Raw genomic sequence first — 15,494 nt, 5'->3', positions numbered from 1 at the left:
GAAAAATTTCCTGTCCGACCTCTCTAATTGACTCGATCCACTGTGTGCCGCCACTCATTTGATATTCAAGCGCTAATGTGCTGCGTGCGCCCGTGTTTGGTTTGACGGCTCAAGTCGTGACATTTGCGAAAGATCAGCTGCGACGATTGCGCAGGTGAGAAGTTTCTCTTTTCCACGGAATGTGCCGTCTTTGAGGTTGATTTTCGCTGTTCGTTGCGGGAAAGCTTGCTCTGCTTGCTTTCGCATGTCATTTTAAGTTTGTAAAAACCAGGGCTCGCCCTTTAAAATGTATTTAAGACAGTGGATATATCAGGGTGTCTAGCATCAGGAAAAACCGGAAAATATCAGGAATTTTGTCCGACCAGGAAAAAATTCAGGAAAATCGGACGTTTTATCAGGAATTTTTCTTACGCGAATCTCCTCACCAGAGAAGTTTTACTGCTTTTTGCCTACCGTGCCAGGAGTCGTCGCACCGTCTTTTCTAATAATAAGAACTTTATCAGAAAATTTAGTTTCCGCATTCATTTATGCAATAAATATCGTTTTTACGAGAAAAATTAGAAAAATATTGGAAATTTTTTATGAAATATCAGGAAAAATCAGGAAAATATCAGGATTTCTCAAAATTAAAAAATACTAGATACCTTGTAATATTGAAGATTAAAGTTTAAAAATGTGTATCTCCACACAGGTTTCTCGAAAATTGGCAAAGTAGCCCTCTAGACAAGCTATGAATTAAATGACAACGCTACGTGTCTCCTCTGCAAAATTCCTCAAGGAAAACGAATCGCACCACGGGAAATCTGAAAATCAACTCCGAAACAAAATAAAAATGTTTTCTATTAACATTGGTTCAACGGCAAATGTAAAATAGACGTCTTTTGTAGATCGAGCTTCTATTTGATCCGTGTTTTAAAGACTTTTTAATATCTCGTTCAGGAGTTGTGTGGGAAAACTTCCCGTTTTGCGAATTGTTTTTCATGTAAGATTTTGAAGAGAAACAAGTGTCGTTTTCTTCTACTTCAGACTTTGTCTAGTGGTACACTGGGTGCTGTCCATTGAATCGTAAGTGAAACAATCGATGCGTATAGAATCGGGTCAAATCGATTACTTATCTAAACGGAGGATGAACGGTGTCGGCAATTTAGAACTATCGGCGCAAGCGTCATGGACATCTTCGGAGCATGCGAAAAAACGGACAAGAGACAGCGGAACATCGACCGTCCAAATTTTTCAGCGATCCAATTTAGTCCTGTTTACTCTTGGTATGAACACAGCCCACCTTTCGGTAAGCGAGAACCACCCCACTGAGCAAGGGACCCAACTCCAAAGGCACAATCATGCCAGTTCTGTGTTTTTTTTTTTTTTTTTTTTTTTACTGTGGCAGGCTGGAAAGGGTTTAGGCACCTGGCGCACCCTATCGGCACGAACCGAAGCTTAGCCGAGTCTGGAAAGAAAGGTCGGAAGGTATCAAAGGATTAGGCTTCGAGGCGCAAGCACGCTGCAAGCGGCGCCGTAGAGACCCGCGGTTGTGATCTGCGAGGCGTGGAACAATCAGCTTTCATTATGTTTATTATAAGCTCGTATATTTCGCTCTGGTTCCTTTGCTGAGTGCGATACGGAAACGGAGCAGAATGCCGCCGTTCCTACGACAAACGTCTTATAAGCAATCAAACGTTGCCATATTAAACCCAAACCCTAAGTTTAACCGATATCTATTCTTAAACGGCTCAAATCACACAACTATAACTAACTGATGCGAAGAAAATTCTGCACTGAAAAAAAGTTACGGACTATATAGGTATATCGCCCATCTCGGGCTCAGAGACCGGAAGTTCCGGGTGCCGGAGCCGTAGCTTCGATTGCTCCGGGTGCTACGCCCGGAACTTTTGGACTCTGACCCCGGAACGCGGACGGTGTGTCTATCCAGCCCGTAAGAACGAATTCCAAGGCCGGAGTTTTTTTTTCAGTGCGCAAAAAACAAGGACATTTTGATACATTACAACCTCATGTTACCTCGCAGAAAGAAACGCGCATTACGCGCATCCTCGCGCAACCTCGCAAGAAAATTGAACTGCTTCGTTATTGTTTTTTTTTGCGGTTATAAGTGAAGGTGAAATTCTTCAAAATATCCCCTTTTTATTTTGAATTTGGTTTTTAGCCTTTTTCTCGGATTAAATTGTTTTTTATTCCATCCAGGAAGTAAATTGGCTCTTTAAAAAAGGCCAGTACTGGAAAAAAAAAAAACACATTGGATCTAAAGTTCAGACTCTTGAAAACATTGACAAGAAAAAATACTCTTGATTCAATCAGTTTTTGCTTACATCAAAAGTAAATCCGCTCAAATTAAAAGGCTTGGTTCTTGATTTAAGCAAAAATCCGATTGAATCAAGAGTATTTTTTCATTTCGATGTTTTTAAGAGTCTGGACTCTAGATCCAATGTGTTTTTTTTCCAGTGTGACATGTGTCGCTGGTGAAACTGAAGAGATAAGTAAGTAAGTAAGGGCTTGGGAAGTTGCAGACTTCCTGTTATTTTCTACATGGGAAATTATTGAACTTTTTTAAAATTTTAGTGATTTTCCCCCTATTTATACAGATTATTCTATGGAAGTTTCAAGCATGACATAGGAGCGGAGATTTTGGAACACCCGAGGTACCATTTTTGTAGTTTCATCACCGTTTATATGCACATATACTGCTCAATGGCGAGCAACTGCGCATCCAATTTTCTGTAAAACTTGAAGAAAAGAAATCCCGAGTTTTTTTCAAAGAAATCCATACTTTAAACCAAGAAATCTGGCAAAATCCGAATGTTTATACGGTGTTTTTCCTCTGTACGGCAGGGTGAGCTCGAGTGTGTTTCGCCGCGCAAAGCCACCCCCTACGGGAGAGGTGCGTTCCCCGTAACACTTCGTCGCTCCTGAAGCGCAAAAAACGCGTAAGTGCCTTTTAACTTGAGCCTTTCGCCCCGGAAAACTCCATACTTTCCAGGGCTCATGCGAAAACGGAGATAGGCCCTCGCGTGAGACGGAGCGACGACTTGTTCCGATTGCTCTTCCGCTTCGTTGCCAACCGGTGACCTAATTTCCTCGCATTCGTCTTGCAGTCGTGGGAATCGGGGATTTTCTCAATTATCGACAGCGAGTCCGCAGGACCGGAAAATCGGTGAACCACGAAAAGTCATCGCCCAAAAAGGGCTTTAATCTTAGATAAAATTTATAAGTTCCAGTAACTTTTTCAATAATAATTACACCACACATCATGTAAGCTAAAAGAACTACGATACCTCTTATAAATAGTATAAACAATATAAATCCATAAAAATAAAAAATGATAATAAATACAAGCAAAATTCTCGAAAAAACAAGAGACAGAATAAAAAATAAAATTAAAACTAAAGGATCAAACATTATAAATACAATTAGAAAATTAATAACTTCAATCAGTAATTAATTTACAATAAAGTATTAATCTTGGAAATTGGAAATAATTATATTTTTACTGATATTTTAAACCTAAAAAGATTTCGTTGAATTCCGGGGTTGGCTGTTCGTGGGGTATGGGGGGGAGGGATCTTTTTTTGACTTTTTATATATACTAAACCATGTACTATCCGATTTTTTCCCTTTGTGCTTTACATATAGCGATGATCAGCTCGGCCGGATGATCCAACCGCGAAAGAATTATGATTTCAATAGCGGCTGAAGAGTTCGTCGACTCAGGTTTAACAATAAGGCAAAATTTGACTATAATTTGCGATTCGGGACTAATTTGTGGCTCAGTGTAGAAAAAACGTATGTAACATTAGTTTCCCTACGCATATTAGTGTTTTTACATATGAGCCAGAATAGTTCCAAAGTTAGTTCAATTGTAATCCTTTCGAAGGATCGATCCATGTTCGACGAATGATAAAATCGGGCCGCTGAAATTGGGAAAATGTCTCGGCAGACAAGCGTTATTCCCCTCATGGTTTCCCTGCAGTAAATTAAAAGTACAAGGAAACAGGGAAAGCCACTAAAACATTATCAGGAGGAAGAGAAATACTTGAGGAAACGGACGGGGACGCTAAAGGATCCCGCCGATTTTATCAGTGGCGTGGCATGCTTTGCGATGTATCGATTGTTATGCCATTTAAACCTATGGTAAAGGATCGATAAACAGGGTGTTCGCAGCGAACACCTTAACAATCGATTCTTTACCATAGATTTAAATGGCATAATAAACGATACATCGCAATTCACGCCACGCCACTGGATTTTATCGTGTCCATCCGCAACCTCATCGGGCAGCATGCAGTGATTCACAGGGCCCGGGAAAAAAAAGCGGGATAAAAGCTAGCAGACATCCACTTCGCCCGAGCCCCGGATATAATAAACCGTTTTGCCGGGTGGTAATTGAACTTAGGGTCGCGGGCCGGCCGGGGAGGGGGGGGGGCTTAAAAGCCCGGCCCCAAAATGAATTGGCAAGCGGTGGAAGCGTTAAATTGTCGCGAATTTTCGCGGGGAGGCTGCTAATTTTATCGGGGCCGCTTGCCGGATCGTGCGTTTTCCGGCGGAGAGTCGGAGGTTTTTCGGTGGAGAGTCGGGGGTTTTCCGGAGCGAGTAGGCCGCGCGGGGCGGGCAGATTAAAGGACGCTAAGCCGAATGCACCATGCAGCGGGTTGTGCCCGGTTCGATCCTGGCTCGGATCGTGCCCGAGGATGCCGGATCGCGGTATTTTCCGTTGTTTTTGTGGAGGAAGATTGGATTTTTAGAGGAGTTTTGGCAACGGCGGTTGTGTACGGCGCGGCGCCGAGGAAAGTCAGCTTAGCCCCGGATGGCTCTCAATTAGGACGGGCTTCAAAAATTAATTGCAGCGAGTCGCGCTCTCCTTGTTCCTGCGGAACAAGGCTCGTTGTCAAATTCGGGATATTGAAGCGCCGTTCGCCCGTGGATCCCGGGGACAATATATTTTAGAGACCCCGCTCTGATAGTCTGAGCAATGTAATCAGGCGAAGCAAAAGTTTAATCCGGAGGTCAGCCCTATCGTGCCGTACTAAGGAAGAACGCCGTATGAACATTCGAGAGTCGCCAAATTTTCTTGAATGAAATGTTAATTTTTGAGGGAAGAAATGGATATTTTTCCTTAAAATTTTCAGGGACTTCAGGTGAAATTGTGAACTTATGCATACATACACGGAGAAAAAAACTTCGTGCATGAGACCCGAAGTTGAGGTCATATGGATCTCTGAAGTTTTCGAATCACGCATCCGAAAACTTGAGGTCCAGCTGCCGAAGTTCGGGTTAGTCATCTAAGTACTTCGGTATTTACCGGAGGGTATTATATCTCCGGTTTATTGGAAGGTAAATATTCATAAGTCTACCAGGAAATTCGTGTTTCATCAACGGAAATGTGGCAACGCCTGAGGTTTCGTACGGCGTTTTTCCTTACCATGGCAGTATCGATGGTTGATGAGCAACATGTTGAGCTTAAAATGTTTATCGTGATAGCGAAGAGAACAGAAAGTGTCAAATTTTCTAAATCGAATTCCCTTCAAAATTCGTCTACTCTCTTTTATATGAAAGCACCAAAATAGCTAAAACAGCAAAATTCATCTTAATTGTTCAAAAATGAGACATTTTATGAATCACGCTTCAGAGATTTGTCATTTTTAGCGAGATTTGCCTGTATCGCCGTGCTGGAAAAGAATCCAGATAGTTTTCCCCCTCAAATTTCAAGATTTCTAGGAGTATCTTTCCTTTTTTCGGTGAAAACCAAGGAATAAATTCGTAACTCAATTTATATACGTGTTTCCCTGGATAAGCAGTGAAAAAAAACCCAGCTTTTCTTCACTATTGGCTTACCCTTTGATTCGCGTCTCATCCCTTAAGTTCACGCAGTGGCATTTTATTCTCATTTAAATGTCACGTCACAGATCAAAACTCCCGACATCCCTATCTCGGTGTGTGTTAGATCAAGAATAGAGTTCAATAAAATGCACCCCGGAGATTTTCAACCGGCCGATCAAAGAGAATCACCAGTCTTTGAAATGATGATTTGAAGAGGAAATTGTATACCGAATAAACAAAATGGTTTGATGGTGACTTGAAAGCAGGCATCATACAAATTATATTGCGCTAGGACGGAGAGCTTTCACAGGGTGTCTACTGTGCGGAAGAAGAATGCATATGCCGCAGGCAAATGGTAAAATCAGGCTTTTGTCAAATGCCTTGGCAAATAGTCAAATATTCTAACTTAGATTGAAATTCTGCTTCTTTTCCTAATATCAGACAAAATAATTCATTGTTCCAGCAAGAAAAAACCCTCAGTAAAAATTTGCACTCACAATAGAATTTTAAACAATTTTTAGCCCCTGAAGAGACACTGATCTTGAAATTCTCAGCATATCATAAAATACAGAATTTTTAGAATTTCAACATTTAAAAATATGCGAAGCAATTATTGAAAAGGAAAGGACAAAAAGAGTTCGTAGGTTTGATGAGTTATTTTTCCAAAAATAGTGAAAAATCGTGAGCTCTTCGCCATAAATTCACAAAATTTCGTAGACCGTCAAAATTTGACTATCTGCCTAGGCATTTGACAAAATGCCTGATTTCACTATTTGCCTGTGACAGATATACTGAAAAAGCACGGATTTCGGAAGGTCGGTCCGGAAGTACGGAGAAGGTGTGGATATTTCGTGAAAAGGTACGGAAATTCGAGATTTTCGTGATAAACTCTAAAAAGTAGCCTTGGAGGTATGCGATTTCTGAACACAATACATTTATCAAGTTCCCTGTTCGATTCCTCGCAATTTCGGTTCATTCCTTTGACATTTCATCATTCCCCTTTCCCCATCTGCCAAAAGGAACCAACCGGCATTATGTTGGATCCGAGAAAAAGATATCAGGATTTCTTATGTGCGTAAAATTAGATGGAAAAAAGTAACTTGCAACTCCTTTTTGTAAAAACTGAACATTTTTTCTCGACTTCGAAATTGTTGACAGCAGAAAATTAATAGTCAGTACGTTGAGCCCAAACTCGCTCATAATTCATTTTTCAGTAAGGATACGCTAGGAAAGATCGTGTCAAAACTTGTTGAAGTTCAAATCCGATCAATTCGTCGAACCAAAAGCTTCAAACTATAAATATTTCCCTTTAAAATTTCTAAGTAATTTTAACTTTTTTTTTTTTTTTTTAAATTTATTTGTCTTAAAATGGGTACAAAGAATCACATTCTTTTACAGTGATAAAGAAATAAGGAAAAGTTACGGACAATAAAAAAAGGACAAATTAAAGCTCGATAGAAAATCAGTGCGAGCCAAAGGTTTTAAGGGGACAGAAAAGCTCGATAGAAAATCAGTGCGAGCCAAAGGTTTTAAGGGGACAGAAAACATCCTTCCCTAAAGGAGATTTAAGACGCATTAGTGACGCCGGAATTGGCATCCTTCGGCAGGTGATTTTAACTAAAAATTCGACTAATTAAAGAATTCAGAGAAAAGAAGCTGACGTGTTTTAGGCGGAAAATGATATTCATCCAGAGAAATTTGGCAACGTCTAAACATCTTACGGCACTTTTCCTCAGCACGTAAAAATGTATATCACCGTATCTCCCTTTAAAAGTTCAAATGGCGTCATTCATAGCACGACAGAAATGCATGTATCGCCTTACCTTCCTTCAATTGGGCGTATTCTGAACTACCCTGAACTTCCCTGAACTTCCCTGACTTACCTTGTTAGGATGTGCCGAGCGACCGATGGTGTCATTTTTGGTTAATTGAACGTATTTCTGTCAAACGGAACTATGTGCATTATGACGTGAGCCCTGTTACGCATATATTCTTATAGGTATCAGGGCTCATGTCATAATGCACATAGTTCCGTTTGACAGAAATACGTTCAATTAACCAAAAATGACACCATCGGTCGCTCGGCACATCCTAACAAGGTAAGTCAGGGAAGTTCTCTGTTGAGTTGAGAAGAACTTTTCCCTTCCGTTTTCAACTCGGTGCGTTAAACGAGGAAGAAAATTTGATGAAAAGCCGAAACTTCGGAAACGTTTAAGGAGTTAAAGTTGCGTTTGACGGCTCATGGGGGAGAGATCGCATGTGACCTTTTAAGCCTCCTCTGGGGGCTGGGGGGATGCACTGTTCTCTCCCTTAAATTTTTTGTAGAAGGTGCAAGAACTGGGTCACAAATTGAGTCAGTTTGGGAAATTGCCCGATTTCAGGAGTTGACACTTGATCGATCGATTAACTTCAGCTACCGTTCCATAGGCCGTCTGCGACTCGAAGTCGCTCGCGCAAAATCCACTATGTGATAGAAGCGCTTGACTAGGCTCAATGATTTCAAACCGGTCCGTTCCCTCAAACGTTGGCGACTCAAATCGCCTTATCATAACAACAGGTAGTTTCCAACCCATTGTACTCGGTCGCGCGGTTGATTTCGCGCGAATAGCCTCGCGTCGCGAAGTACCTGTGAAACCGTGGCTTTACTAATATGTTACATGATATTGACGGCGGTTCCGGGAATTCAAGTTTACGCAACGATGAAAGCTTCCTGTTTCCTGCTCAGTAAGAGCTGGTGGAAAGGTTGCTTTGCGTGTGTACGGGGTGTTCCAGTGATAAAACAGCCAGACGCTCATAATACGTTCATAAATAATCTATTTTCGTTGTCATCTTTAGACGTCCGTATGGAATTTCTCCGGATCGATTCTATTTTTTGGACATCGACACTGAGTTATAATGAAATTTAGCTTCCTTTACGTGTTAAAATACTCTTGTTCTTACATCCAACATAATTTTTCTCTTTTTCTTTGTTACAGGAATCTAGTACACAATTTAAGTTTAGCTGATCTTTCAGAGAACCAGGTAAATACAACGCATTGCTTTTAATTTTGAGGAGTTTTCGTCCTTTTTTAATGCTACAAATCGCATGATATGAATTGCGTACCTAATTTTCTTGATTATTATCCGAACTATGGTTCAAGGAAGTCAATGAGTGTTTCTCAAAGGTTATAATACAATTTGATACGGATAATGTCGGGACAGAGGCAGGTACGCATTAAGTGCATGGAGGTGATATAGATGTGGGAGCCACACTTCTTTATGTAACAGCCCCTATTTAACCTACAGTCCAATAGCTACTATCATCATTCTGTCCCCTTCCGTTCAAAGTATCACAAGCGCCAAGCGACGTTTAAAAGTTTCCGCCGCCATTTTATTTTTTTCCAGAGATATTTTTCCACGAAGCTGTCCGAAAATTTCACCGAATTCTCTTCGTGCTGCCGATGAAATTCAGTGACATTTTCAAACAGATTCAACCAGCAATTTCTCTGTGAAAAATAAAAAGGCGGCGAAAATTTTGAAACTGCGCATGGCGCTTGTGATACTTTGGCCGGAAGGTGACGATTTTTTATCCGCACTGGAAAAAAAACACATTAGATTTAGAGTCCAGACTCTTAAAAACATCGACAAGAAAAAGTACTCTTGATTCAATCAGATTTAAGCTTAAATCAAGAACCAAGCCTCTTAATTTGAGCGGATTTCCTTTTGATTTAAGCTTAAATGTGATTGAATTAAGAGTCCTTTTTCTTGTCAATGTTTTCAAGAGTCTGGACTCTAGATACAGTGTGTTTTTCCCAGTGCGTGCACGACAGAGGTGATCTATTTCTCAGCAGTAATTCCATTTCATTCGCTTATTTTTTCCAAATATGATCAAGGCGCTTTGAACGGTTTCACGTAATCGCAGTCCGAGACGGAGGCGACGGTGTCTTGGAGGGTTGTATATTTGAAATCTCCGAAGGCGCCCTCCTTGAAATCGAAGACGCCCAAATATCTGGTGCAGTTGGGCTCCTTGTATATCTTGACGCAGACGGCGCCTTGCGCGGACGAAGCTCGGTTCTCCAAGTCCGGACACATCGGTTTACAGCCTTGCACCTCTATGTTGCACCGCTTGCCGCCGAAAAACTTATCCTCATAAAATGAAACGGAGTTTGCAGGCTGCAAAACGAAAGATCAGATAAGTGTTGGAGTGTGTGAAGGTGCAACGAGTCTTGTCACACATCAGAGTTACAGATAAATACGTTTTATTGCCAAATTCGGCTGGCTGAACTATTAAAAGACATGGTAAATGATGTATCAAACGAGCTAAAAGCCAAAAAATAAAATGCTTGTTCAGTGTATTCAACTACCTACATGATGTTAATACAACAAGCAATTGATGAAAATACAGCCCACAAAAACATCTCTTTACCGCAGACGTTCCATAGATAAACACCCCGTGTGTAGACTTGTAGGTATACCCTGTTCCTAAAGTCGCGCCCCTGATGATGATCCAACAGGTCGAAACGCGCGTCGGATAGTTTTGAATTTTCTCTGACTAGTGAGTTTTTAAATTTTATTTAAACCCTGCTCCTGCCTACAAGTCTGGAAAAACTGGAATTGTCAGGGGAGTTCATCAGGCCAGGGTGATCAAGAGAAAGACGGGAATTTTATGAAAAAGACTGGAAATCTGGAACTTTAAATTTGAAAAAAAGAAACCCATCAGCGCGGTCGAACTGAGTCTCCTCATGGTGTGGGGATAAATGCCCTGCACTACACTTTGAGTAGTGAATAGAATCATCCAAGAATCGAAATTTTGGGTAAAATAATATAATAATTGATACCTGAAGTAAAAAGATTCACTTGTCTCTCCTGTGGAGTGAAATCAATGCCAAACACTTTGTGTTTTAATTTACGCGCGTGCATAATATAAATGCGAAAATTCAGGGAATCTCTATGCACATTTGATAATCTTATTCAATGATTAAGACTGGGATCGCTAAAATAAGGAAACTCAAACTTTCCTTACTTAATACCGAGGAAGAAAAGTTTCAGTTTTCTAATTTTAGAGACTCCAGTTGAAATTGTAGCCTTTTTTAGCCTTGCTTAATTCTTATTTTTAACTTATTCAATGAGTTGTAAGTCAAAATTTTCAGTTTTGAGAAATTATTATGTAGATAAAATTCTCTGAAACATTCCAAGAAAGATCGTAAATTTTCCAGAAAATCTGTATTCCATCCAAAGAAACTTAGCAACGTTAGAATGCTTCACGCACTGGAAAAAAAAGTAGCTTGGATCAAGCCTTATTATTCTTTAATTTGCCGCCAAGAATTTTTTTTATCTTGCTTTAAGCTGACTTTTTCTTGATACAAGAAAAATAATGTTTGGGTTAAGCTAAAAAGTAGCTTATATTAACCAGCAAATTTCTTGATTTAAGAAGAAATACGTCTTGGCGGCAAATTTAAGATTCTTTTTTTCTTAGTGCGGGGTTTTTGTCTAACAAGACTTCATAACTTACGTCAATCGGTTGATTGCAGTCCCCGACGGACATCATAGAGTCTTGCCCGGCCGTGTGCTTCAAGTCGCGGATTTCGCTCATGCTCGAATTCCAAGAGCCCATGTACATCGTGCAGTTTGCGCCTCGGAAAAAGTTAACGCAAGTGGCGTTACCCTTGAGGGACGAAACCTTCCTGTCCAGTCCGGGGCACACCGGCTTGCACCCCACGACATCGATGTCACAGTGGTCGCCCTCGAAGTTCCTGTCCTCGAAGAGCGTTATCGAATCCGGAGCGACGGAGGCGAGCGTTAAGTAGAGCGTTAGGATGACCGCCGATGTTGGTGCGAATTTCTCGCGCATTTGGTACAACTTGGGCCTTGAGGGTCCTGTCGGAAGGGATCATTGCAGGTTAAGGTGATTCGATGGACGCCATATTTTGTGTCAGAACGGCATGCGATACATCGCATCAGTTGGTTCCATTTTTTCAGCTACTCGTCATTTTTCTCCAATTTTGAGATCGCAATTCTGCTGTCAGGAGACTAAAACACTCACTTACCAATTTTAACAAAGAAATTCAACGTACTAAAGGCGTGGTTTTTTTAGAGAGAAAATATCGCATTCGAGTGCAGTTTCGATATCAGTATCGAATGCGAAGTTTTCTCTCTAAAAAAACCACGCCTTTAGTACGTTGAATTTCTTTGTTAAGATTGGTAAGTGAGTGCTTTAGTCTTCTGACAACAGAATTGCGATCTCAAAATTGGAGAAAAATGACGAGTAGCTGAAAAAATGGAACCAACTGATGCGATATATCGCATGCCGTTCTGACACAAAATATGGCGTCCATCGAATCACCTTAAGCCTAGAGTCCCTTTATATTGAGAGTCAAGACAATTTGAATCCACTCCTGATCAGTTCCCGTATTTTAGGCCTCCACAGTGTCACAAACGGGAATAAAGATTACATTTTCACCGATTGCAAAGATTATAATGTAGAATGGACCGGGGAATAACGGGTTCGACAGGAAACAAACGGAATGAGAGGAGGAACGGAGAAAGGAATTCGAGAATGAGTGGATCAAAGATCACGACGAACTGTCAGTTATTTGTGTAATCTTTCTTCCCGTTTGTGACTCGATGAGGGGGTGTTGTCTTGACTCTCAGTATAAAGGGACTCTAGTTAAGCCGAGAACGCACATATCGAAATGGGCAACACTAAAAAAACAAGGTGCTTGGCTCAAGCATGAAGATTCTTGAATTTGCCGCCAAGGTTTTTTTCATCTTGATTTAAGCTGAATTTTTCTTGATGCAAGGAAAATAAGGCTTGGTTTAAGCAAAAAAGCAGTTTATATTAAGCAGCAGAATTCTTGATTTAAGAAAAAATACTTCTCGGCGGCGAATTTAAGATTCTTTTATTTTCAGTGAGGGTTGCCACAGTCAGGAAATACCGGGAAGTATCAGGGAATTTTAACAAGTCAGGGAACACTTGGAAATTTCAGAAATAACGAAGAAAGTACATGTCGGGGAAAACTCGTTAAGTAACCGCAGTTTGCTTTTTGAAATGAGTTTGACGTTTCGAACAACATACTTTGCCTGAAATTTCAAATTATGTCCTTTTACCATCTGTCATATCATCAATTGTCAGGAAATTTCACCAAACTGTGTCAGGGAAATCAGGGAAATGTCAGGGAATTTCATTTTCCAAATTCTGTGGCAACCCTGGCAAAAGGAACGCTCGAGACGCGCGTCACAAATGGGTACTCCTCAAATGAAAATGTTGATATTTCGAGAGGGTGTCTCCCTCTTTAGCTCCTCCTGGGGGTAAAGGGGTCGTCCCCTCAAGAGTTTCCCCATGATAATTAGAACAACAGTCCAATCAGGAACATGAAATTTCAAAAACTGAAAAAGTATGGCGTGATGAGCGTTCACCTGGTAGACACATTTTTGGTCGCACTTTTGGCGACGCACCCCTCTGTGTGACCCCTGATTCCAAAAGCTAATGGTTCTAAAATGATCATGATTTCTGACTGAGCAGAGCTTTTGAGGGGAAAATAACTATAATGCACGAAATAATCAAGTAGAAAGTGGCGGAGTACACAGCGGAGATCGTCTCCGAAATGACGAAACGCCCACTTTTTCGCACTAAAATCCATCTAAAACTAATGTGAATTCAGAAAATAGCTCGCTGCACGCATCAGCATTGAACAAGGTTTTTTTGTTCAAAAAGTGTCCAGGCAACCTTGTCAGTGGACCCGTGGAAGAAGAAAATAAATAAATATGATAAAGAATGAAAAATGGCAACAAAACTTTTGGTCCTTTGGCTGAGAACGATCTATAAGCTCTGAGCAATCTTGTTATTTTATATCTATTCACTTACTTCCGAGGTGTGCAGCTCGTCTAAGGCATCAGCCGTACCCACATTGAAACGCTGCGGCATGAAATGAACTAGGATTGGCAAACGAACTTGTACTTACCGAACGTTTATCAAAATCGTTCGCACAATTGATGGCCGCTGTTCCAAAACGATGACGTTCGAAGATTCCCGAAACGCATTTGAGCTCTTAAAAGTTGAGTTCTATCAAAAAATAAATACATGAAAAATAAATTCGGACACGAAGTATCGTTGTGTCCAGTCTGCCGTGCTCTCGAATTTTATTACCATCTAATGCGCGAATAAAACTTTCCCAGTGCCTCGACCGTGTGTCACTTTGTTTACAAATTCTTAAACGTGTCAAGGTAACACCTGAATGTACAAAGAAGGTCATTATTTTTCTCTCTTTACGCCTCGTTTTTGTGTTTACAATATTCGAACGCGTCGAAACGACCGCAATCAATTTTCCGAGTCGATTCATTATCGGATTGTGACGGAATGATCTCTAGCAATGGATCCCTATTTTCGCAATGTTATAAATCGATCAAGATCCTTCGATAGTAGTGGCGATTCTTGCAAGTTGTCAATATTGTTTTTTCTCGATTAAAATACATGTTAAAAAATCGATTATAGGTGAGGCGGTTATCTCACCTTGAATCGATGCATTCAATGGATTTAAATGGAGTATTACAGCGTTTCCAACTTGGTGAAATCGTACCGTTCGAAAATGATTCGATATCGATCAAATGCATTCTGCCAAGCTGAGGAAGAACACCGAATGTGCGTCGGCAAGAAGCTTTGCTTTCGATGAAGTATTTATTCTTCTAGATAAGTTACGAAATGAACAGTTTTCCCTTGATATTCCAAGACCCACGACACTTATTTTTAAATTGGTTCTGTGAAAAATTCGAAGAGGGAGGATCGGCATGTGTTTCGCCGGATATTTCTGCCGTGCTATGGAAAAAAGCCGCATGAACCTTCAGACGTTGCCACATTTCATTCAATAAAAACCTAATTTCCCGGGAAAATCGTGAATTTTTTTCTTCAATTTTCTCAGACAATTTTGCTCGTAATTTTGTCTGAAATGACTAGAATTTTGAAGGGAAAATGCGCATTTCTGTTCTCAAAAATACATGTTTTATTTGGGAAAATTTGGCAACTCTTAAATGTTCATACGGTGTTCTTCCTTAGCACGGCAGATTTGTATCCTATCAGACAAAACTCGGCAACTTTCGAATGTTCACCCGGCTCAACACGACAGCATTCACAAGGAGCCGATGATTTGTAAGGGTGCGAAGGAAAACATTCGAACAATTTTGATATTTTAACTTCTTCAATTAAGAGTCATTTTATATATCGTCGTATAAAAAATAGAACGGCTTAATAGAACCCAAATTGTATTAATATACTTATGTGTAATATAAAATGTACGCCATCTTCAATGTGATAACTGTATTGTATTCGCGTGAAACGATTCTGTAGGAAATTATTCACCTGGTATGAGCAGACTCAAGTCTGGAGCAATCATGGGCCATTTAATGAAAGTATTTTTACTTTTGTCATGGGAACGGAGTTCCCCATGATATTAGAATCGTTCCGTTGCTTTCGCTATGGGATTCCCTATACCTCTGCGACCTTGAGCGTTTCGCCCAGTCTCCGATTTTTGGTTGATTTTCCGATGTATCAAAAACCGTTGTATTTTTTAGCCAATCATGTCTCTACGTCAAGTTGTGTTGATTGCTAAAATTCGCTTTCAGCGAGTTTTTTTCCACTTGAGATGTCGTGTCTGACTGGTAAATCTGCGCAGATCCACGAAGTTCCGTTTTTA

General features: G+C 40.5%; 2 protein-coding genes across 4 annotated transcripts in view; one reads left to right on the top strand and one right to left on the bottom strand.

Moving 5' to 3' along the window:
- The window catches only part of Sema1a (semaphorin 1a), a 583,530-nt gene that overhangs the window by 484,613 nt on the left and 83,423 nt on the right, over positions 1-15,494 (top strand). For all 3 annotated transcript variants that reach the window (XM_019051359.2, XM_019051360.2, XM_072301803.1), the window contains exon 4: positions 8,805-8,850. In XM_019051359.2, coding sequence (XP_018906904.1) covers positions 8,805-8,850 — 46 coding nt within the window. The remainder of the gene's footprint in view (positions 1-8,804; positions 8,851-15,494) is intronic.
- Positions 9,697-15,065, bottom strand: LOC109036941 (uncharacterized). Its single transcript, XM_019051370.2, has 3 exons — positions 13,770-15,065; positions 11,321-11,685; positions 9,697-9,981 (listed from the first exon to the last, which is right to left on the bottom strand). Exons 2-3 carry the CDS (start codon positions 11,657-11,659, stop codon positions 9,697-9,699), a joined length of 624 nt encoding a protein of 207 aa, XP_018906915.2. The 5' UTR covers positions 11,660-11,685; positions 13,770-15,065.

This window comes from Bemisia tabaci, chromosome 6 (assembly GCF_918797505.1).
Source record: "Bemisia tabaci chromosome 6, PGI_BMITA_v3".
NCBI classification, from domain to species: Eukaryota; Metazoa; Arthropoda; class Insecta; order Hemiptera; family Aleyrodidae; genus Bemisia; species Bemisia tabaci.
Note: the sequence above shows the minus strand (reverse complement) of the source record. Positions and strands in the feature narration are given on the sequence as shown.